The 23,072-nt window shown below is 37.1% G+C and overlaps 1 protein-coding gene and 1 long non-coding RNA gene across 7 annotated transcripts in view; one reads left to right on the forward strand and one right to left on the reverse strand.

Moving 5' to 3' along the window:
- The window catches only part of LOC137423108 (voltage-gated potassium channel KCNC1-like), an 88,592-nt gene extending 65,764 nt beyond the window's left edge, over positions 1-22,828 (reverse strand). For 5 of the 6 annotated variants that reach the window (XM_068109925.2, XM_078774692.1, XM_068109923.2 and 2 more), the window contains exon 1: positions 21,797-22,823. In XM_068109925.2, coding sequence (XP_067966026.1) covers positions 21,797-22,324 — 528 coding nt within the window. In that variant the 5' untranslated portion in view covers positions 22,325-22,823. Of the gene's footprint in view, positions 1-21,796 lie in introns of all 6 variants that reach the window. The other variant, XM_068109922.2, reaches the window with a different exon arrangement.
- Positions 7,109-8,779, forward strand: LOC144891369 (uncharacterized). Its single transcript, XR_013622888.1, has 3 exons — positions 7,109-7,624; positions 7,719-8,110; positions 8,235-8,779. It is a non-coding gene; the product is annotated as an uncharacterized LOC144891369 (long non-coding RNA).
- Positions 22,829-23,072: the final 244 nt, after the last annotated feature.

Consider the following 23,072-nt stretch of genomic DNA (forward strand, 5'->3'; position numbering starts at 1 on the left):
TTTTAATTTGGTGGTGGTGAGGTGTTTTTATTACGTGTTTTATGGCTGTGAGGTGTTTTTATTACGTGTTTTATGGATGTGAGGTGTTTTTATTTCATGTTTTATGGCTGTGAGGTGTTTTTATTACGTGTTTTATGGCTGTGAGGTGCTTTTATTATGTGTTTTATGGCTGTGAGGTGTTTTTATTTCGTGTTTTATGGCTGTGAGGTGCTTTTATTATGTTTTATGGCTGTGAGGTGTTTTTATTATGTGTTTTATGGCTGTGAGGTGTTTTTCTTTCATGTTTTATTGCTGTCAGGTGTTTTTATTACGTGTTTTATGGATGTGAGGTGTTTTTATTTCATGTTTTATCGCTGTGAGGTGTTTTTATTCCGTGTTTTATGGCTGTGAGGTATTTTTATTACGTGTTTTATGGATGTGAGGTGTTTTTATTACGTATTTTATGGCTGTGAGGTGTTTTTATTATGTGTTTTATGGCTGTGAGGTGTTTTTATTATGTGTTTTATGGCTGTGAGGTGTTTTTATTTCATGTTTTATTGCTGTGAGGTGTTTTTATTATGTGTTTTATGGCTGTGAGGTGTTTTATTATGTGTTTTATGGCTGTGAGGTGTTTTTATTTCGTGTTTTATGGCTGTGAGGTGTTTTTATTACGTGTTTTATGGATGTGAGGTGTTTTTATTATGTATTTTATGGCTGTGAGGTGTTTTTATTATGTGTTTTATGGCTGTGAGGTGTTTTTATTATGTGTTTTATGGCTGTGAGGTGTTTTTATTTCGTGTTTTATGGCTGTGAGGTGTTTTTATTACGTCTTTTATGGCCGTGAGGTGTTTTTATTACGTGTTTAATGGATGTGAGGTGTTTTCAATTTCGTGGTGGTGAGGTGTTTTTATTACGTGTTTTATGGCTGTGAGGTGTTTTCAATTTTGTGGTGGTGAGGTGTTTTTATTACGTGTTTTATGGCTGTGAGGTGTTTTTATTTCGTATTTTATGGCTGTGAGGTGTTTTCAATTTTGTGGTGGTGAGGTGTTTTTATTACGTGTTTTATGGCTGTGAGGTGTTTTTATTACGTGTTTTATGGCTGTGAGGTGTTTTCAATTTTGTGGTGGTGAGGTGTTTTTATTACGTGTTTTATGGATGTGAGGTGTTTTTATTTCGTGTTTTATGGCTGTGAGGTGTTTTTATTACATGTTTTACGGCTGTGAGGTGTTTTATTATGTGTTTTATGTCTGTGAGGTGTTTTGAATTTCGTGGTGGTGAGGTGTTTTTATTACGTGTTTTATGGCTGTGAGGTGTTTTTATTACATGTTTTACGGCTGTGAGGTGTTTTATTATGTTTTATGGCTGTGAGGTGTTTCTAATTTTGTGGTGGTGAGGTGTTTTTATTACGTCTTTTATGGCTGTGAGGTGTTTTTATTTCATGTTTTATTGCTGTGAGGTGTTTTTATTTCGTGTTTTATGGCTGTGAGGTGTTTTTATTTCATGTTTTATTGCTGTGAGGTGTTTTTATTTCGTGTTTTATGGCTGTGAGGTGTTTTTATTTCATGTTTTATGGCTGTGAGGTGTTTTTATTTCGAGTTTTATGGCTGTGAGGTGTTTTTATTGCATGTTTTACGGCTGTGAGGTGTTTTATTATGTGTTTTATGGCTGTGAGGTGTTTTTATTACGTGTTTTATGGCTGTGAGGTGTTTTTATTTCATGTTTTATGGCTGTGAGGTGTTTTTATTTCGTGTTTTATGGCTGTGAGGTGTTTTTATTTCATGTTTTATGGCTGTGAGGTGTTTTTATTACGTCTTTTATGGCTGTGAGGTGTTTTTATTTCATGTTTTATTGCTGTGAGGTGTTTTTATTTCGTGTTTTATTGCTGTGAGGTGTTTTTAATTTTGTGGTGGTGAGGTGTTTTTACTACGTATTTTATGGCTGTGAGGTGTTTTTATTTCGTGTTTTATGGCTGTGAGGTGTTTTTATTACGTGTTTTATGGCTGTGAGGTGTGTTTAATTTTGTGGCTGTGAGATGTGTTTATTACGTGTTTTATGGCTGTGAGGTGTGTTTAATTTAGTGGCTGTGAGGTGTTTTTATTACGTGTTTTATGGCTGTGAGGTGTTTTTAATTTAGTGGCTGTGAGGTGTTTTTATTACGTGTTTTATGGCTGTGAGGTGTGTTTAATTTAGTGGCTGTGAGGTGTTTTTATTATGTGTTTTATGGCTGTGAGGTGTTTTTATTATGTGTTTTCTGGCTGTGAGGTGTTTTAATTATGTGTTTTATGGCTGTGAGGTGTTTTTATTACGTGTTTTATGGCTGTGAGGTGTTTTTATTATGTGTTTTATGGCTGTGAGGTGTTTTTATTATGTGTTTTATGGCTGTGAGGTGTTTTGAATTTCGTGGTGGTGAGGTGTTTTTATTACGTGTTTTATGGATGTGAGGTGTTTTTAATTTCGTGGTGGTGAGGTGTTTTTATTATGTGTTTTATGGCTGTGAGGTGTTTTTAATTTAGTGGCTGTGAGGTGTTTTTATTATGTGTTTTATGGCTGTGAGGTGTTTTTATTACGTGTTTTATGGCTGTGAGGTGTTTTTATTATGTGTTTTATGGCTGTGAGGTGTTTTTATTATGTGTTTTATGGCTGTGAGGTGTTTTTATTATGTGTTTTATGGCTGTGAGGTGTTTTTATTATGTGTTTTATGGCTGTGAGGTGTTTTTAATTTTGTGGCTGTGAGATTTTTTTATTACGTGTTTTATTGCTGTGAGGTGTTTTTATTACGTGTTTTATGGCTGTGAGGTGTTTTTATTATGTGTTTTATGGCTGTGAGGTGTTTTTATTATGTGTTTTATGGCTGTGAGGTGTTTTTATTATGTGTTTTATGGCTGTGAGGTGTTTTTATTTTGTGTTTTATGGCTGTGAGGTGTTTTTATTATGTGTTTTATGGCTGTGAGGTGTTTTTATTATGTGTTTTATGGCTGTGAGGTGTTTTTATTATGTGTTTTATGGCTGTCAGGTGTTTTTAATTTCGTGGTGGTGAGGTGTTTTTATTACGTGTTTTATGGATGTGAGGTGTTTTTAATTTCGTGGTGGTGAGGTGTTTTTATTACGTGTTTTATGGATGTGAGGTGTTTTTAATTTCGTGGTGGTGAGGTGTTTTTATTATGTGTTTTATGGCTGTGAGGTGTTTTTAATTTAGTGGCTGTGAGGTGTTTTTATTATGTTTTTTATGGCTGTGAGGTGTTTTTATTACGTGTTTTATGGATGTGAGGTGTTTTTAATTTCGTGGTGGTGAGGTGTTTTTATTACGTGTTTTATGGATGTGAGGTGTTTTTAATTTCGTGGTGGTGAGGTGTTTTTATTATGTGTTTTATGGCTGTGAGGTGTTTTTAATTTAGTGGTGGTGAGGTGTTTTTATTACGTGTTTTATGGATGTGAGGTGTTTTTTATTTTGTGGTGGTGAGGTGTTTTTATTACGTGTTTTATGGATGTGAGGTGTTTTTAATTTCGTGGTGGTGAGGCGTTTTTATTACGTGTTTTATGGATGTGAGGTGTTTTTAATTTCGTGGTGGTGAGGTGTTCTTATTATGTGTTTTATGGCTGTGAGGTGTTTTTATTATGTGTTTTATGGCTGTGAGGTGTTTTTATTATGTGTTTTATGGCTGTGAGGTGTTTTTATTATGTGTTTTATGGCTGTGAGGTGTTTTTAATTTCGTGGCTGTGAGATGTTTTTATTACGTGTTTTATGGCTGTGAGGTGTTTTTAATTTCGTGGTGGTGAGGTGTTTTTATTACGTGTTTTATGGCTGTGAGGTGTTTTTAATTTCGTGGCTGTGAGTTGTTTTTATTACGTGTTTTATGGATGTGAGGTGTTTTTAATTTCGTGGTGGTGAGGTGTTTTTATTACGTGTTTTATGGATGTGAGGTGTTTTTAATTTCGTGGTGGTGAGGTGTTTTTATTACGTGTTTTATGGCTGTGAGGTGTTTTTAATTTCGTGGTGGTGAGGTGTTTTTATTACGTGTTTTATGGCTGTGAGGTGTTTTTAATTTTGTGTCTGTGAGGTGTTTTTATTACGTGTTTTATGGCTGTGAGGTGTGTTTAATTTTGTGACTGTGAGATGTTTTTATTACGTGTTTTATGGCTGTGAGGTGTTTTTAATTTCGTGGTGGTGAGGTGTTTTTATTACGTGTTTTATGGCTGTGAGGTGTTTTTAATTTTGTGTCTGTGAGGTGTTTTTATTACGTGTTTTATGGCTGTGAGGTGTTTTTAATTTCGTGGTGGTGAGGTGTTTTTATTACGTGTTTTATGGCTGTGAGGTGTTTTTAATTTCGTGGCTGTGAGATGTTTTTATTACGTGTTTTATGGATGTGAGGTGTTTTTAATTTCGTGGTGGTGAGGTGTTTTTATTACGTGTTTTATGGCTGTGAGGTGTTTTTAATTTCGTGGTGGTGAGGTGTTTTTATTACGTGTTTTATGGCTGTGAGGTGTTTTTAATTTCGTGGCTGTGAGATGTTTTTATTACGTGTTTTATGGATGTGAGGTGTTTTTAATTTCGTGGTGGTGAGGTGTTTTTATTACGTGTTTTATGGATGTGAGGTGTTTTTAATTTCGTGGTGGTGAGGTGTTTTTATTACGTGTTTTATGGCTGTGAGGTGTTTTTAATTTCGTGGTGGTGAGGTGTTTTTATAACGTGTTTTATGGCTGTGAGGTGTTTTTAATTTTGTGTCTGTGAGGTGTTTTTATTACGTGTTTTATGGCTGTGAGGTGTGTTTAATTTTGTGGCTGAGATGTTTTTATTACGTGTTTTATTGCTGTGAGGTGTTTTTATTACGTGTTTTATGGCTGTGAGGTGTTTTTATTATGTGTTTTATGGCTGTGAGGTGTTTTTATTATGTGTTTTATGGCTGTGAGGTGTTTTTATTATGTGTTTTATGGCTGTGAGGTGTTTTTATTTTGTGTTTTATGGCTGTGAGGTGTTTTTATTATGTGTTTTATGGCTGTGAGGTGTTTTTATTATGTGTTTTATGGCTGTGAGGTGTTTTTATTATGTGTTTTATGGCTGTCAGGTGTTTTTAATTTCGTGGTGGTGAGGTGTTTTTATTACGTGTTTTATGGATGTGAGGTGTTTTTAATTTCGTGGTGGTGAGGTGTTTTTATTACGTGTTTTATGGATGTGAGGTGTTTTTAATTTCGTGGTGGTGAGGTGTTTTTATTATGTGTTTTATGGCTGTCAGGTGTTTTTAATTTCGTGGTGGTGAGGTGTTTTTATAACGTGTTTTATGGATGTGAGGTGTTTTTAATTTCGTGGTGGTGAGGTGTTTTTATTATGTGTTTTATGGCTGTGAGGTGTTTTTAATTTAGTGGCTGTGAGGTGTTTTTATTATGTGTTTTATGGCTGTGAGGTGTTTTTATTATGTGTTTTATCGATGTGAGGTGTTTTTAATTTCGTGGTGGTGAGGTGTTTTTATTATGTGTTTTATGGCTGTGAGGTGTTTTTAATTTAGTGGCTGTGAGGTGTTTTTATTATGTGTTTTATGGCTGTGAGGTGTTTTTATTACGTGTTTTATGGATGTGAGGTGTTTTTAATTTCGTGGTGGTGAGGTGTTTTTATTACGTGTTTTATGGATGTGAGGTGTTTTTAATTTCGTGGTGGTGAGGTGTTTTTATTATGTGTTTTATGGCTGTGAGGTGTTTTTAATTTAGTGGCTGTGAGGTGTTTTTATTACGTGTTTTATGGATGTGAGGTGTTTTTAATTTCGTGGTGGTGAGGTGTTTTTATTACGTGTTTTATGGATGTGAGGTGTTTTTAATTTCGTGGTGGTGAGGTGTTTTTATTATGTGTTTTATGGCTGTGAGGTGTTTTTATTATGTGTTTTATGGCTGTGAGGTGTTTTTATTATGTGTTTTATGGCTGTGAGGTGTTTTTATTATGTGTTTTATGGCTGTGAGGTGTTTTTAATTTCGTGGCTGTGAGATGTTTTTATTACGTGTTTTAAGGCTGTGAGGTGTTTTTAATTTCGTGGTGGTGAGGTGTTTTTATTGCGTGTTTTATGGCTGTGAGGTGTTTTTAATTTCGTGGCTGTGAGATGTTTTTATTACGTGTTTTATGGATGTGAGGTGTTTTTAATTTCGTGGTGGTGAGGTGTTTTTATTACGTGTTTTATGGATGTGAGGTGTTTTTAATTTCGTGGTGGTGAGGTGTTTTTATTACGTGTTTTATGGCTGTGAGGTGTTTTTAATTTCGTGGTGGTGAGGTGTTTTTATTACGTGTTTTATGGCTGTGAGGTGTTTTGAATTTCGTGGTGGTGAGGTGTTTTTATTTCGTGTTTTATGGCTGTGAGGTGTTTTTCTTTCATGTTTTATTGCTGTGAGGTGTTTTTATTACGTGTTTTATGGCTGTGAGGTGTTTTTCTTTCATGTTTTATGGCTGTGAGGTGTTTTTATTTCGTGTTTTATGGCTGTGAGGTGTTTTTATTTCGTGTTTTATGGCTGTGAGGTGTTTTTATTTCGTGTTTTACGGCTGTGAGGTGTTTTATTATGTGTTTTATGGCTGTGAGGTGTTTTTATTACATGTTTTATGGCTGTGAGGTGTTTTTATTACGTGTTTTATGGATGTGAGGTGTTTTTAATTTTGTGGTGGTGAGGTGTTTTTATTACGTGTTTTATGGCTGTGAGGTGTTTTTATTATGTCTTTTATGGCTGTGAGGTGTTTTTATTTCATGTTTTATTGCTGTGAGGTGTTTTTATTTCGTGTTTTATGGCTGTGAGGTGTTTTTATTACGTCTTTTATGGCTGTGAGGTGTTTTTATTTCATGTTTTATGGCTGTGAGGTGTTTTTATTTCATGTTTTATGGCTGTGAGGTGTTTTTATTTCGTGTTTTATGGCTGTGAGGTGTTTTTATTTCGTGTTTTATGGCTGTGAGGTGTTTTTATTTCGTGTTTTATGGCTGTGAGGTGTTTTTATTACGTCTTTTATGGCTGTGAGGTGTTTTTATTTCATGTTTTATGGCTGTGAGGTGTTTTTATTTCATGTTTTATGGCTGTGAGGTGTTTTTATTTCGTGTTTTATGGCTGTGAGGTGTTTTTATTTCGTGTTTTATGGCTGTGAGGTGTTTTTATTGCATGTGTTACGGCTGTGAGGTGTTTTTATTATGTGTTTTATGGCTGTGAGGTGTTTTTATTACATGTTTTATGGCTGTGAGGTGTTTTATTATGTGTTTTATGGCTGTGAGGTGTTTTTAATTTTGTGGTGGTGAGGTGTTTTTATTACATGTTTTATGGCTGTGAGGTGTTTTTATTTCGTGTTTTATGGCTGTGAGGTGTTTTTATTACGTCTTTTATGGCTGTGAGGTGTTTTTATTTCATGTTTTATTGCTGTGAGGTGTTTTTATTTCGTGTTTTATTGCTGTGAGGTGTTTTTAATTTTGTGGTGGTGAGGTGTTTTTACTACGTATTTTATGGCTGTGAGGTGTTTTTATTACGTCTTTTATAGCTGTGAGGTGTTTTTATTACGTCTTTTATGGCTGTGAGGTGTTTTTATTTCATGTTTTATTGCTGTGAGGTGTTTTTATTTCGTGTTTTATGGCTGTGAGGTGTTTTTAATTTTGTGGTGGTGAGGTGTTTTTACTACGTATTTTATGGCTGTGAGGTGTTTTTATTTCGTGTTTTATGGCTGTGAGGTGTTTTTAATTACGTCTTTTATGGCTGTGAGGTGTTTTTATTTCATGTTTTATGGCTGTGAGGTGTTTTATTATGTGTTTTATGGCTGTGAGGTGTTTTTATTTCATGTTTTATGGCTGTGAGGTGTTTTATTATGTGTTTTATGGCTGTGAGGTGTTTTTCTTTCATGTTTTATGGCTGTGTGGTGTTTTTATTTCGTGTTTTATGGCTGTGAGGTGTTTTTATTTCGTGTTTTATGGCTGTGAGGTGTTTTTATTTCGTGTTTTACGGCTGTGAGGTGTTTTATTATGTGTTTTATGGCTGTGAGGTGTTTTTATTACATGTTTTACGGCTGTGAGGTGTTTTATTATGTGTTTTATGGCTGTGAGGTGTTTTTATTACATGTTTTACGGCTGTGAGGTGTTTTATTATGTGTTTTATGGCTGTGAGGTGTTTTTAATTTTGTGGTGGTGAGGTGTTTTTATTACGTGTTTTATGGCTGTGAGGTGTTTTTATTATGTCTTTTATGGCTGTGAGGTGTTTTTATTTCATGTTTTATTGCTGTGAGGTGTTTTTATTTCGTGTTTTATGGCTGTGAGGTGTTTTTATTACGTGTTTTATGGCTGTGAGGTGTTTTTATTATGTCTTTTATGGCTGTGAGGTGTTTTTATTTCATGTTTTATTGCTGTGAGGTGTTTTTATTTCGTGTTTTATGGCTGTGAGGTGTTTTTATTACGTCTTTTATTGCTGTGAGGTGTTTTTATTTCATGTTTTATGGCTGTGAGGTGTTTTTATTTCATGTTTTATGGCTGTGAGGTGTTTTTATTTCGTGTTTTATGGCTGTGAGGTGTTTTTATTACATGTGTTACGGCTGTGAGGTGTTTTTATTACGTGTTTTATGGCTGTGAGGTGTTTTTATTACATGTTTTACGGCTGTGAGGTGTTTTATTATGTGTTTTATGGCTGTGAGGTGTTTTTAATTTTGTGGTGGTGAGGTGTTTTTATTACATGTTTTATGGCTGTGAGGTGTTTTTATTTCGTGTTTTATGGCTGTGAGGTGTTTTTATTACGTCTTTTATGGCTGTGAGGTGTTTTTATTTCATGTTTTATTGCTGTGAGGTGTTTTTATTTCGTGTTTTATTGCTGTGAGGTGTTTTTAATTTAGTGGTGGTGAGGTGTTTTTACTACGTATTTAATGGCTGTGAGGTGTTTTTATTACGTCTTTTATGGCTGTGAGGTGTTTTTATTACGTCTTTTATGGCTGTGAGGTGTTTTTATTTCATGTTTTATTGCTGTGAGGTGTTTTTATTTCGTGTTTTATGGCTGTGAGGTGTTTTTACTACGTATTTTATGGCTGTGAGGTGTTTTATTATGTGTTTTATGGCTGTGAGGTGTTTTTATTTCATGTTTTATGGCTGTGAGGTGTTTTATTATGTGTTTTATGGCTGTGAGGTGTTTTTCTTTCATGTTTTATGGCTGTGTGGTGTTTTTATTTCGTGTTTTATGGCTGTGAGGTGTTTTTATTTCGTGTTTTATGGCTGTGAGGTGTTTTTATTTCGTGTTTTACGGCTGTGAGGTGTTTTATTATGTGTTTTATGGCTGTGAGGTGTTTTTATTACATGTTTTACGGCTGTGAGGTGTTTTATTATGTGTTTTATGGCTGTGAGGTGTTTTTATTACATGTTTTACGGCTGTGAGGTGTTTTATTATGTGTTTTATGGCTGTGAGGTGTTTTTAATTTTGTGGTGGTGAGGTGTTTTTATTACGTGTTTTATGGCTGTGAGGTGTTTTTATTATGTCTTTTATGGCTGTGAGGTGTTTTTATTTCATGTTTTATTGCTGTGAGGTGTTTTTATTTCGTGTTTTATGGCTGTGAGGTGTTTTTATTACGTCTTTTATGGCTGTGAGGTGTTTTTATTTCATGTTTTATGGCTGTGAGGTGTTTTTATTTCATGTTTTATGGCTGTGAGGTGTTTTTATTTCGTGTTTTATGGCTGTGAGGTGTTTTTATTACATGTGTTACGGCTGTGAGGTGTTTTTATTACGTGTTTTATGGCTGTGAGGTGTTTTTATTACATGTTTTACGGCTGTGAGGTGTTTTATTATGTGTTTTATGGCTGTGAGGTGTTTTTAATTTTGTGGTGGTGAGGTGTTTTTATTACATGTTTTATGGCTGTGAGGTGTTTTTATTTCGTGTTTTATGGCTGTGAGGTGTTTTTATTACGTCTTTTATGGCTGTGAGGTGTTTTTATTTCATGTTTTATTGCTGTGAGGTGTTTTTATTTCGTGTTTTATTGCTGTGAGGTGTTTTTAATTTAGTGGTGGTGAGGTGTTTTTACTACGTATTTTATGGCTGTGAGGTGTTTTTATTACGTCTTTTATGGCTGTGAGGTGTTTTTATTACGTCTTTTATGGCTGTGAGGTGTTTTTATTTCATGTTTTATTGCTGTGAGGTGTTTTTATTTCGTGTTTTATGGCTGTGAGGTGTTTTTAATTTTGTGGTGGTGAGGTGTTTTTACTACGTATTTTATGGCTGTGAGGTGTTTTTATTTCGTGTTTTATGGCTGTGAGGTGTTTTTATTACGTCTTTTATGGCTGTGAGGTGTTTTTATTACGTCTTTTATGGCTGTGAGGTGTTTTTATTCAGTCTTTTATGGCTGTGAGGTGTTTTTATTACGTCTTTTATGGCTGTGAGGTGTTTTTATTTCGTGTTTTATGGCTGTGAGGTGTTTTTATTACGTCTTTTATGGCGGTGAGGTGTTTTTATTACGTCTTTTATGGCTGTGAGGTGTTTTTATTTCATGTTTTATGGCTGTGAGGTGTTTTTATTTCGTGTTTTATTGCCGTGAGGTGTTTTTATTTCATGTTTTATGGCTGTGAGGTGTTTTTAATTTTGTGGTGGTGAGGTGTTTTTACTACGTGTTTTATGGCTGTGAGGTGTTTTTAATTTTGTGGTGGTGACGTGTTTTTATTTCGTGTTTTATGGCTGTGAGGTGTTTTTATTACGTCTTTTATGGCTGTGAGGTGTTTTTATTACGTCTTTTATGGCTGTGAGGTGTTTTTATTTCATGTTTTATGGCTGTGAGGTGTTTTTATTTCGTGTTTTATTGCCGTGAGGTGTTTTTATTTCGTGTTTTATGGCTGTGAGGTGTTTTTAATTTCGTGGTGGTGAGGTGTTTTTACTACGTGTTTTATGGCTGTGAGGTGTTTTATTACGTGTTTTATGGCTGAGGTGCTTTGAATTTCGTGGTGTTGAGGTGTTTTTATTCCATGTTTTATGGCTGTGAGGTGTTTTTAATTTGGTGGTGGTGAGGTGTTTTTATTACGTGTTTTATGGCTGTGAGGTGTTTTTAATTTGGTGGTGGTGAGGTGTTTTTATTACGTGTTTTATGGCTGTGAGGTGTTTTTATTACGTGTTTTATGGATGTGAGGTGTTTTTATTTCATGTTTTATGGCTGTGAGGTGTTTTTATTACGTGTTTTATGGCTGTGAGGTGCTTTTATTATGTGTTTTATGGCTGTGAGGTGTTTTTATTTCGTGTTTTATGGCTGTGAGGTGCTTTTATTATGTTTTATGGCTGTGAGGTGTTTTTATTATGTGTTTTATGGCTGTGAGGTGTTTTTCTTTCATGTTTTATTGCTGTCAGGTGTTTTTATTACGTGTTTTATGGATGTGAGGTGTTTTTATTTCATGTTTTATCGCTGTGAGGTGTTTTTATTCCGTGTTTTATGGCTGTGAGGTATTTTTATTACGTGTTTTATGGATGTGAGGTGTTTTTATTACGTATTTTATGGCTGTGAGGTGTTTTTATTATGTGTTTTATGGCTGTGAGGTGTTTTTATTATGTGTTTTATGGCTGTGAGGTGTTTTTATTTCATGTTTTATTGCTGTGAGGTGTTTTTATTATGTGTTTTATGGCTGTGAGGTGTTTTATTATGTGTTTTATGGCTGTGAGGTGTTTTTATTTCGTGTTTTATGGCTGTGAGGTGTTTTTATTACGTGTTTTATGGATGTGATGTGTTTTTATTACGTATTTTATGGCTGTGAGGTGTTTTTATTATGTGTATTATGGCTGTGAGGTGTTTTTATTATGTGTTTGATGGCTGTGAGGTGTTTTTATTTCATGTTTTATGGCTGTGAGGTGTTTTTATTACGTCTTTTATGGCCGTGAGGTGTTTTTATTACGTGTTTAATGGATGTGAGGTGTTTTCAATTTCGTGGTGGTGAGGTGTTTTTATTACGTGTTTTATGGCTGTGAGGTGTTTTCAATTTTGTGGTGGTGAGGTGTTTTTATTACGTGTTTTATGGCTGTGAGGTGTTTTTATTTCGTATTTTATGGCTGTGAGGTGTTTTCAATTTTGTGGTGGTGAGGTGTTTTTATTACGTGTTTTATGGCTGTGAGGTGTTTTTATTACGTGTTTTATGGCTGTGAGGTGTTTTCAATTTTGTGGTGGTGAGGTGTTTTTATTACGTGTTTTATGGATGTGAGGTGTTTTTATTTCGTGTTTTATGGCTGTGAGGTGTTTTTATTACATGTTTTACGGCTGTGAGGTGTTTTATTATGTGTTTTATGTCTGTGAGGTGTTTTGAATTTCGTGGTGGTGAGGTGTTTTTATTACGTGTTTTATGGCTGTGAGGTGTTTTTATTACATGTTTTACGGCTGTGAGGTGTTTTATTATGTGTTTTATGGCTGTGAGGTGTTTCTAATTTTGTGGTGGTGAGGTGTTTTTATTACGTCTTTTATGGCTGTGAGGTGTTTTTATTTCATGTTTTATTGCTGTGAGGTGTTTTTATTTCGTGTTTTATGGCTGTGAGGTGTTTTTATTTCATGTTTTATTGCTGTGAGGTGTTTTTATTTCGTGTTTTATGGCTGTGAGGTGTTTTTATTTCATGTTTTATGGCTGTGAGGTGTTTTTATTTCGAGTTTTATGGCTGTGAGGTGTTTTTATTGCATGTTTTACGGCTGTGAGGTGTTTTATTATGTGTTTTATGGCTGTGAGGTGTTTTTATTACGTGTTTTATGGCTGTGAGGTGTTTTTATTTCATGTTTTATGGCTGTGAGGTGTTTTTATTCCATGTTTTATGGCTGTGAGGTGTTTTTATTTCATGTTTTATGGCTGTGAGGTGTTTTTATTACATGTGTTACGGCTGTGAGGTGTTTTTATTACGTGTTTTATGGCTGTGAGGTGTTTTTATTACATGTTTTACGGCTGTGAGGGGTTTTATTATGTGTTTTATGGCTGTGAGGTGTTTTTAATTTTGTGGTGGTGAGGTGTTTTTATTACATGTTTTATGGCTGTGAGGTGTTTTTATTTCGTGTTTTATGGCTGTGAGGTGTTTTTATTACGTCTTTTATGGCTGTGAGGTGTTTTTATTTCATGTTTTATTGCTGTGAGGTGTTTTTATTTCGTGTTTTATTGCTGTGAGGTGTTTTTAATTTTGTGGTGGTGAGGTGTTTTTACTACGTATTTTATGGCTGTGAGGTGTTTTTATTTCGTGTTTTATGGCTGTGAGGTGTTTTTATTACGTCTTTTATGGCTGTGAGGTGTTTTTATTTCATGTTTTATTGCTGTGAGGTGTTTTTATTTCGTGTTTTATTGCTGTGAGGTGTTTTTAATTTTGTGGTGGTGAGGTGTTTTTACTACGTATTTTATGGCTGTGAGGTGTTTTTATTTCGTCTTTTATGGCTGTGAGGTGTTTTTATTTCATGTTTTATGGCTGTGAGGTGTTTTTATTTCGTGTTTTATGGCTGTGAGGTGTTTTTATTACGTCTTTTATGGCTGTGAGGTGTTTTTATTACGTCTTTTATGGCTGTGAGGTGTTTTTATTTCATGTTTTATGGCTGTGAGGTGTTTTTGTTTCATGTTTTATTGCTGTGAGGTGTTTTTATTTCATGTTTTATTGCTGTGAGGTGTTTTTATTACGTCTTTTATGGCTGTGAGGTGTTTTTATTTCATGTTTTATTGCTGTGAGGTGTTTTTATTACGTGTTTTATGGCTGTGAGGTGTTTTTAATTTTGTGGTGGTGAGGTGTTTTTACTACGTATTTTATGGCTGTGAGGTGTTTTTATTTCGACTTTTATGGCTGTGAGGTGTTCTTATTCGTCTTTTATGGCTGTGAGGTGTTTTTATTTCATGTTTTATTGCTGTGAGGTGTTTTTATTTCGTGTTTTATGGCTGTGAGGTGTTTTTAATTTTGTGGTGGTGAGGTGTTTGTACTACGTATTTTATGGCTGTGAGGTGTTTTTATTTCGTGTTTTATGGCTGTGAGGTGTTTTTATTACGTCTTTTATGGCTGTGAGGTGTTTTTATTTCATGTTTAATTGCTGTGAGGTGTTTTTAATTTTGTGGTGGTGAGGTGTTTTTACTACGTATTTTATGGCTGTGAGGTGTTTTTATTTCGTGTTTTATGGCTGTGAGGTGTTTTTATAACGTGTTTTATGGCTGTGAGGTGTTTTTAATTTTGTGGTGGTGAGGTGTTTTTACTACGTGTTTTATGGCTGAGGTGCTTTGAATTTCGTGGTGTTGAGGTGTTTTTATTCCATGTTTTATGGCTGTGAGGTGTTTTTAATTTGGTGGTGGTGAGGTGTTTTTATTACGTGTTTTATGGCTGTGAGGTGCTTTGAATTTCGTGGTGGTGAGGTGTTTTTATTATGTGTTTTTTGGCTGTGAGGTGTTTTTATTACGTGTTTCATGGATGTGAGGTGTTTTTATTTCATGTTTTATGGCTATGAGGTGTTTTTATTACGTGTTTTATGGCTGTGAGGTGCTTTTATTATGTGTTTTATGGCTGTGAGGTGTTTTTATTTCGTGTTTTATGGCTGTGAGGTGTTTTTCTTTCATGTTTTATTGCTGTGAGGTGTTTTTATTACGTGTTTTATGGATGTGAGGTGTTTTTCATTTCATGTTTTATCGCTGTGAGGTGTTTTTATTTCGTGTTTTATGGCTGTGAGGTGTTTTCATTTCATGTTTTATCGCTGTGAGGTGTTTTCATTTCATGTTTTATCGCTGTGAGGTGTTTTTATTACGTGTTTTATGGCTGTGAGGTATTTTTATTACGTGTTTTATGGATGTGAGGTGTTTTTATTATGTATTTTATGGCTGTGAGGTGTTTTTATTTTGTGTTTTATGGCTGTGAGGTGTTTTTATTTCGTGTTTTATTGCTGTGAGGTGTTTTTATTATGTGTTTTATGGCTGTGAGGTGTTTTTATTATGTGTTTTATGGCTGTGAGGTGTTTTTATTTCGTGTTTTATGGCTGTGAGGTGTTTTTATTACGTGTTTTATGGATGTGAGGTGTTTTTATTACGTATTTTATGGCTGTGAGGTGTTTTTATTATGTGTTTTATGGCTGTGAGGTGTTTTTATTATGTGTTTTATGGCTGTGAGGTGTTTTTATTTCGTGTTTTATGGCTGTGAGGTGTTTTTATTACGTGTTTAATGGATGTGAGGTGTTTTCAATTTCGTGGTGGTGAGGTGTTTTTATTACGTGTTTTATGGCTGTGAGGTGTTTTCAATTTTGTGGTGGTGAGGTGTTTTTATTACGTGTTTTATGGCTGTGAGGTCTTTTTATTTCGTATTTTATGGCTGTGAGGTGTTTTTATTACGTGTTTTATGGCTGTGAGGTGTTTTTATTACGTGTTTTATGGATGTGAGGTGTTTTCAATTTCGTGGTGGTGAGGTGTTTTTATGACGTGTTTTATGGCTGTGAGGTGTTTTAAATTACTTGGTGATGAGGTGTTTTGAATTACTTGGTGGTGAGGTGTTTTGAATTACTTGGTGGTGAGGTGTTTTGAATTGCGTGGTGGTGAGGTGTAATCGTCCCAAACTTCCAGTCTGCACCTTCCCCTCCCCTTTGTATGTGCTGACGGGTTCTTTCTTGAAAAAAAAAAACATTCAACCTGAATCTTCAACCTAAATTGCCTATAAAAATGTAATAGCACAAACACAACAAATACATTTGTGCAAAATAATTGTTTGTATTGTGATTGGTGTAAATCATGACAACTCAGGTACAGTCATTATCCTCAGCTAAAATAAGCCCGTTCCTCAGTAACGACGCTTATATATATATATATATATATATATATATATATATATATATATATATATATATATATATATATATATATATATATATATATACATATATATATCTATATATATATATATATATATATATATCTATATATATATATATATATATATATATATATATATATATATATATATATATATTTATATGAGTGTATATATATATATAGATATATATATATATATATATATAGATATATATATATATATATATACAGTGCGTATCAAAAAAAGGTAATCCAAATTCAAGGGGTTAATATGCAAAGTTTATTTCGTTTGACAATTTACATGTGGTTTACCAATTATGAGGAGATCCTCAGATTTTCATTGATGCCTTTCATGCGTCATTGCTGTCACACACGACCGAGTACATGTTCATTGAAAATGACAAGTTCAAATCGCATTTTTACAAGTTTGGCTAATCGGTGCAAGACAGTTTGAAATGGACGCATTACTTGTCGACTGCCAGGTTGATTATGTAAAATTGTTAAGCTGGTCTGGTAATCGTCGGTTGCGTCATCCTTTGTTTAAGATGGGTATTTAAGATGGGCCTACAGTGTATGGGTTTAGAGACAGTCTGAATAATTGAAAAGATGGTTCAACCTACGACTGAACAGCGGACCTTCGTGGTTACAACCTTTCACCACACTGGAAGTTTGCAGCAAACTCGTGATGCGTTCAGGGAACGTTTCCCAGAACGGGAGCCTCCAGCAGCCAAAACCATCTGGGCGAATGCTAGAAAATACCAAGAGCATGGCACTAGCATCAACCACAACAATGGGAATTCTGGTAGGAGGCACACTGGGCAATCGGAAATGACAATTGCAACAGTAAGGCAGCAAGTTTTGGAGCATCCTAGGGATACCAGCACAAGACGAAATGGGACGGGATTGCCTTCGGGAACATTCAACCGAATCACAAGACTGGACCTCCACCAACATCCATATCGGATTCACATCCTGCATCAACTTACGCCAGGGGATTTTGCCAGGAGGCTGGTGCTTGCCAGATGGTTGATAGCACGTTGCGAAGCAGATTTCAATTTCCTGCGGTATCTTGTTATCGGCGACGAAGCTGCTTTCACCATTGGCGGCAAGGTCAATACCCATAATTTTCTTGAATATGCACCAACAGGACAAACCCCGGAATTTAATTTTGACACCATCATGAATCGACAAAAGTGGACTGTTTGGTTGGAACTTTGTGGAAGTGGTAAGGTGATCGGGCCATTTTTCTTTCAAAGGAATGTCATTGGTAACAGGTATCTGCAGATGATCAATGATGAAGTTTTACCACAGCTGGAGGAGAACTTTGAGCGACAGGTTCGTGGTGTCTTCAGATATCTCTGGTGGGCCCAAGACGGTGCCACAGCACATCGTCTTATCGCTGTCCGAGATCGACTGAGGGAACTCTTTGGAGACCGAGTCATCGCCCTCATCCATGCAGTGGAATTGCCGCCAAGATCACCTGACCTCACACCATGTGATTATTTCCTTTGGGGACATTTAAAGAACAAGGTGTTCGTAACTCCTTCCCGTGATCTTGACGAATTGCAGGGCCTTATTCGACATGAAGTGGATGCTTTGCGCAATGACCCGGCTATGGTGAGACGAGCAGTTCAGGGCATGCGCCGCCGCTGTGAGCTTTGTGCTGAAAGGGGAGGTGGACATGTTGAAGGTGTGGGTGCATAAAGGCCAATCATTCCTGAGAAAAGTTCACATCTGACGTTCATTTTGCTCCGAATTATCCTGACTTGCATCGATTAGCCAAACTTGTAAAAATGCGATTTGAACTTGTCATTTTCAATGAACATGTACTCGGTCATGTGTGACAGCAATGATGCATGGAAGGTATCAATGGAAAGCCGAGGATCTCCTCTTAATTAGTAAACCACATGTAAATTGTCAAAATAAATAACCTTTGCATATTAACCCCTTGAATTCGGATTACCTTTTTTTTTGATATGCACTATATATATATATATTTATATGAGTGTATATATGTATATATATACATATATTTATATGAGGGTTGCCCAAACGGTTTTGCAACACTTTCTATACTTCAGTCAAAATCAACAGGAAATGTCTGCAACCTATTCTGTGGTTAATTTTGAATGTCCCGCTTACTACTGCAGCTCCGCGGAACAATACGTTTTCTAGCGCATGCGCAGTGGGTCGTCAAAATGGCGCTATGTGGTGGTGAGCGTTTTAAACAACAGCCTGTTATTGAATTTATTGTGGCAGAGAAGGAATCAGTAACGAACATTCACAGGCGGTTAGAAAATGTATACGGAGTCAATGCTGTTGATAAAAACACTGTTAGTCGTTGGGCTTCACAAATTGCGGCTTCTGAGAAAGGCCAAACAGATCTCAGTGTTGCGCCTCACTCTGGCCGGCCAACAACAGCAGTCACTCCGGCGTTGCTTCAACGTGCTGATGAACTCATTTGAAAGGATTGATGGATTACAACCAGAAGGCTTTAAACTGAGCTCTCAGTATCCAAGGGAAGTGTGAACAACATTATTGATGCCTTAGGATATTCAAAAGTGTGTGCACGTTGGGTTCCACGAAGCCGAACCGACGATCACAAAACTTTGCGGAAAGAGGTGTGTTCAGATTTGGTCTCCCGTTACGAGGCTGATGGTGAAAGCTTTTGGCACGGATCGTCACTGGGGATGAAACATGGATACATCACTTTTAAGCGGAGACCAAAATACAGTCAATGGAATGGCATCATCCAACTTCTCCTTGGAAGCAGAAGTTTAAGGTTACCCCTTCAGCAGGGAACGTCATGGCCACCTCTTTTGGGATGCAGAATCAGTGATTTTGGTAGACATGCCACGTGGTCAAACCATTAACTCAGATCTGTATATTCAAACTCTTTAAAAAATTGCAGAAACGTTTTAGGAGTGTTCGACCTCACAAAAATTTTGCTGAAATCCTCCTTCAACACGACAACGCAGGACCACACACAAGTTTGAAAACACAAGAAGCAATCACAAAACTCGGATGGACTGTTCTTCCCCACGCACCATACAGCCCAGATCTTGCTCCCTCAGATTTCCACCTCTTTGGAGCCCTTAAGGATGCCCTCTGTGGGAAAAGGTTTGGGAGTGATGACGGGGTTATTGAAGAAGTGATCAGAAGTGGCTGCGAGTGCAGGATTAAGACTGGTACAATAAGGGGATACATGCTCTTGTTTCTCGCTGGCGCAAGGCTGTTGAAGTTGACGGAGATTATGTAGAAAAATGAGGAATGTAATAAATACATCTAGTTATCCTATGATTATGTTCAAATAATTGTATAATAAATTACTAGCAATAAAAAAAATTGTGTTGCAAAACTTTTTGAGCAACCCTCTTATGAGTGTGCAAATATATATATATACTAGCTTGGCTCGGCTCGCTGCGCTCGCCTCACCAAGCGTCGATACTGAGGAACGGGCTTATTTTAACTGAGGCTAATGACTGTACCTGAGTTGCTGTGTTGTCATGATTTTCACCAATCATAATACAAACAATTACTTTGCACAAATGTATTTGTTGTATTTGTGATATTACATTTTTATCGGCAATTTAGGTTGAAGATTTAGGTTGAATGTTTTTTTTTCAAGAAAGAACCCCTCCGCACATACATAGGGGAGGGGTATGTGCAGACTGGAAGTTTTGAACGATTACACCTCACCACCACGTAATTCAAAACACCTCACCACCAAGTAATTCAAAACACCTCACCACCACGTAATTCAAAACACCTCACCACCACGTAGTTCAAAATACCTCACCACCAAGTAATTTAAAACACCTCACAGCCATAAAACACGTAATAAAAACACCGCACCACCACGAAATTAAAAACACCTCACCACCACGAAATTGAAAACACCTCACAGCCATAAAACACATAATAAAAACGCCTCACAGCCATAAAACACGCAATAAAAACACCTCACCACAACAAAAATAAAAACACCTCACAGCCATAAAACACGTAATAAAAACACCTCACAGCCATAAAACACGTCATAAAAACACCTCACCACCACAAAATTAAAAACACCTCACAGCCATAAAACACGTAATAAAAACACATCACAGCCATAAAACACGTAATAAAAACACCTCACCACCACAAAATTAAAAACACCTCACAGCCTTAAAACACGTAATAAAAACACCTCACAGCCATAAAACACGTAATAAAAACACCTCACCACCACAAAATTAAAAACACCTCACAGCCATAAAACACGTAATAAAAACACATCACAGCCATAAAACACGTAATAAAAACACCTCACCACCACGTCATTTAAAAACACCTCACCACCACATAATTCAAAATACCTCCATCACATGATTCAAAACCACCACAACGTTATTAAAAACACTTCACAACCACGGAAACAAAAGTTTGAGGGAGTCGTTAAGTGACAACACAGACACTGCCCATATGTGTAGATATATAGATAAATGACTGTACCCGAGTTGCCGTTTTGTCATGGTTTAAACCAATCATAATTCAAACAATTATTTTGCACAAATGTATTTGTAATATACGTGATATCACATTTTATAAACAATTGAAGTTGAAAAAAAACAAATTTCCCAAAAAAATTCCCCCCAAAAAACAAAATTGGAAAATTTTTCAAATAAAATACCCTGAGGACATACTGACGGGAGAGATATGTGCATTCCAGAAGTTTGGTACGATTTCACAAAAGTTTGAGAAGGTAGTTCAGTGACAACACAACACAGCACAACACAACACAGGACAGGACAGACGCTGCACAGATATATATATATATATATATATCAGTCAGTTGGTGAACTAAATTACATATACTAATATATATACATATATATACATTCCGAATTCCGAATTTGTACCCGCTACCATTTTATTGCATCATTGCTGAAGCAGGTAGTTTGCAACCTACAGTATAAGCTTCTTGGATAAATGAAAAAACGCATGCACTTCAACACTATATATAATCAAATTTTCAACATTTCTTTCAAAATTGCTACATAATTTCCGAATCTGGCACCTGTAAGTTTTTTATGTTACTGTTGACGGACACCTGTTAACTGATAGTTTTCCATGAGAACGTCAAGGAACTGAAGAATGAAGCAAATTTTAGGTTGTAAGACTCAATCTAGTGTTGTACTATGAATCTAATGAGGAGCTGTTAAGCCTGATTGACATTGATCCTGCCAGATCTGGGAAGCTGAGCGTTGTCTAGTTCATCCTTTGAGGGAAGACCTCCATGCTATAGGTTGAGGGACGGCAGGTAATAACTGACCCAGTGGCTTTCACACGTTTTGAGAGATCTGATCATGGGCTTTCCCCAAGTCAATTAATTGCCTTCACAATATTTGAATATTAAAAAATGAGAAGCACCAGCCACCTGAGCCTCGTTTGTTGGGAAGCTATAGGACTCACTATAACCTGGGTTGCCTTAATTTCTGAATATATGGATCTTCCAAAACAAAACCTTCTTTTTTTTTTGTGAACTACAAACACAGCAACATCAAAAGCTATGAAGTTTACTTAAACAGAAGACAGAGTAAATTTCAGATTGAAACTGAATGTTTATGATTGATGAAATGAACAACATCTAAAAACAACTATGTTGATTAAGAGTATCATTGAAGAGTAGTTGCCAAGAAACGACATCTAAATATTGAGTGATAATCTATTTTTTTAAACTCTTTTGGAGTTAATTTCACTTTTGGAGTTCATCTTTTGGAGTTTTGGATTTGGAAACTTTTGGAGTTTGCTTTTCGGGCACCTAACACTCGGTGTTGCTGGGTGTAGATAAATCCGTCGTAAGGGTGAAAACAATAATTATCTCGTTCCAGGTGTGGATCATAAGCACGCATTCTCACCTCACCTGCGATTTCAAGTTCTTACTGCATCACTGCCACTAAAACACGGTTAATTTTATCGTTCATGGACTTGCACTGTATATATATGTGTATTATGTGGTGCACACGTTTCGCACATATTAGATTATATATGGAGATATGGAGGATGTCCATGTTAAAACCGAACCTGGCGGACATACCCTCGCTGCACGTGATGAATAAGGATCTTCAAAAAGCGCCCAGATCTTTGGTTGCCAAAGCTTCCAATAGTGGATGGATCCTTCAGTTCTGGAGCAGCCGTCGAGGCGAGACACGCCGTCGTCGATGGCCCCATCTTGTCCGTAGTTGAGGTCGTGACTCTCAAACTTGTCGAGGGCTTCCTCGGCATCCCGGTGATGTCGGTAGTTCATCCAGCAGCACGCCTCGATGTCCGTCTCATCGATACCCCAGAAAGCGAGTTCCTCCTCGAAGAGGGGACCGCAAACCTCGGCCGGGCAATGCAGCTTCCCCGTGCGGTAGTAGTTGAGGATGAGCGCGAACACCGTCGGGTGTCGATCGAAGAAGAACTCCCCCGTGTACGGGTCAAAACTTGATACGCACCGAGGGTCCGTCTCGGCGAGCCGTGCGAGCCTGGTCCCTGGTACGGTTTTCAGGGTGCTCCGGTACGTTTCGTGCCTCAGGCCCCCCACGTTGACGACCATTCGCTCATAGTCGTCGTTCTTGCCCATATCGCCGTGTCGACATGTCTCTTCGGAACGCTCGACGGGGAGACGTGCGCGTTCGGCGCTCAGAGCTCTCGGACCGCTTGGGATTGAATCCCGGGGGATTTGGGAAAACCTACTTGGGATTAAGCGAGGACGACGGGGAATCCGAACGCCGAAGGAAAACGAAAGGAGCACCACGTGGTGGTAAAACGCGCGAACATTTGGAAGAGACAATTGGGATAGTTGTGCTTGACGCTGTCTAGACGGACGGGGTTGTCAGACGTTCGCTCCGGGGGAACGCACGAGTGAGACGACCCTTGTCCGGCACGTACCGCGCACGTCCTGCTGCGACCGAGTAAACACGGCCTGCGCAACGAGTGTCCGCTCAACAGGCGGCTCCGCCTCTCGGTCCCCGTGATGTCAGCGGGCGGGACGAGACGTGCGCAGACGGTGCGATGGAGCAAATAACGAAACGGACCAAGAAAGAAACAAGAAGCAGCGATGTCTTGAATATCGGGCGAGAAAGGAGCGCAGAGGAGGGGTCCTCGTGACGTACGCGCATCGAGCCCCCTGATGGTCGAACTACAACTACAAGTACAAGGGGATCTGCCAATTACTCGCGGCACTCCCGGGGTACATTCAACCGGCGACACCCACGTGATCCGAGTGATTCTGGGTCCACGGGAACAAAAAAGAGCATTGCTTGACAGGTAGATTATTTTTTGTTCTCTCTTCTGTGTTTGTGCTGTTTTTCTCCAATTACAAAGCCATT

This window comes from Myxine glutinosa, chromosome 3 (assembly GCF_964187855.1).
Source record: "Myxine glutinosa chromosome 3, kmMyxGlut1.1, whole genome shotgun sequence".
NCBI classification, from domain to species: domain Eukaryota; kingdom Metazoa; phylum Chordata; class Myxini; order Myxiniformes; family Myxinidae; genus Myxine; species Myxine glutinosa.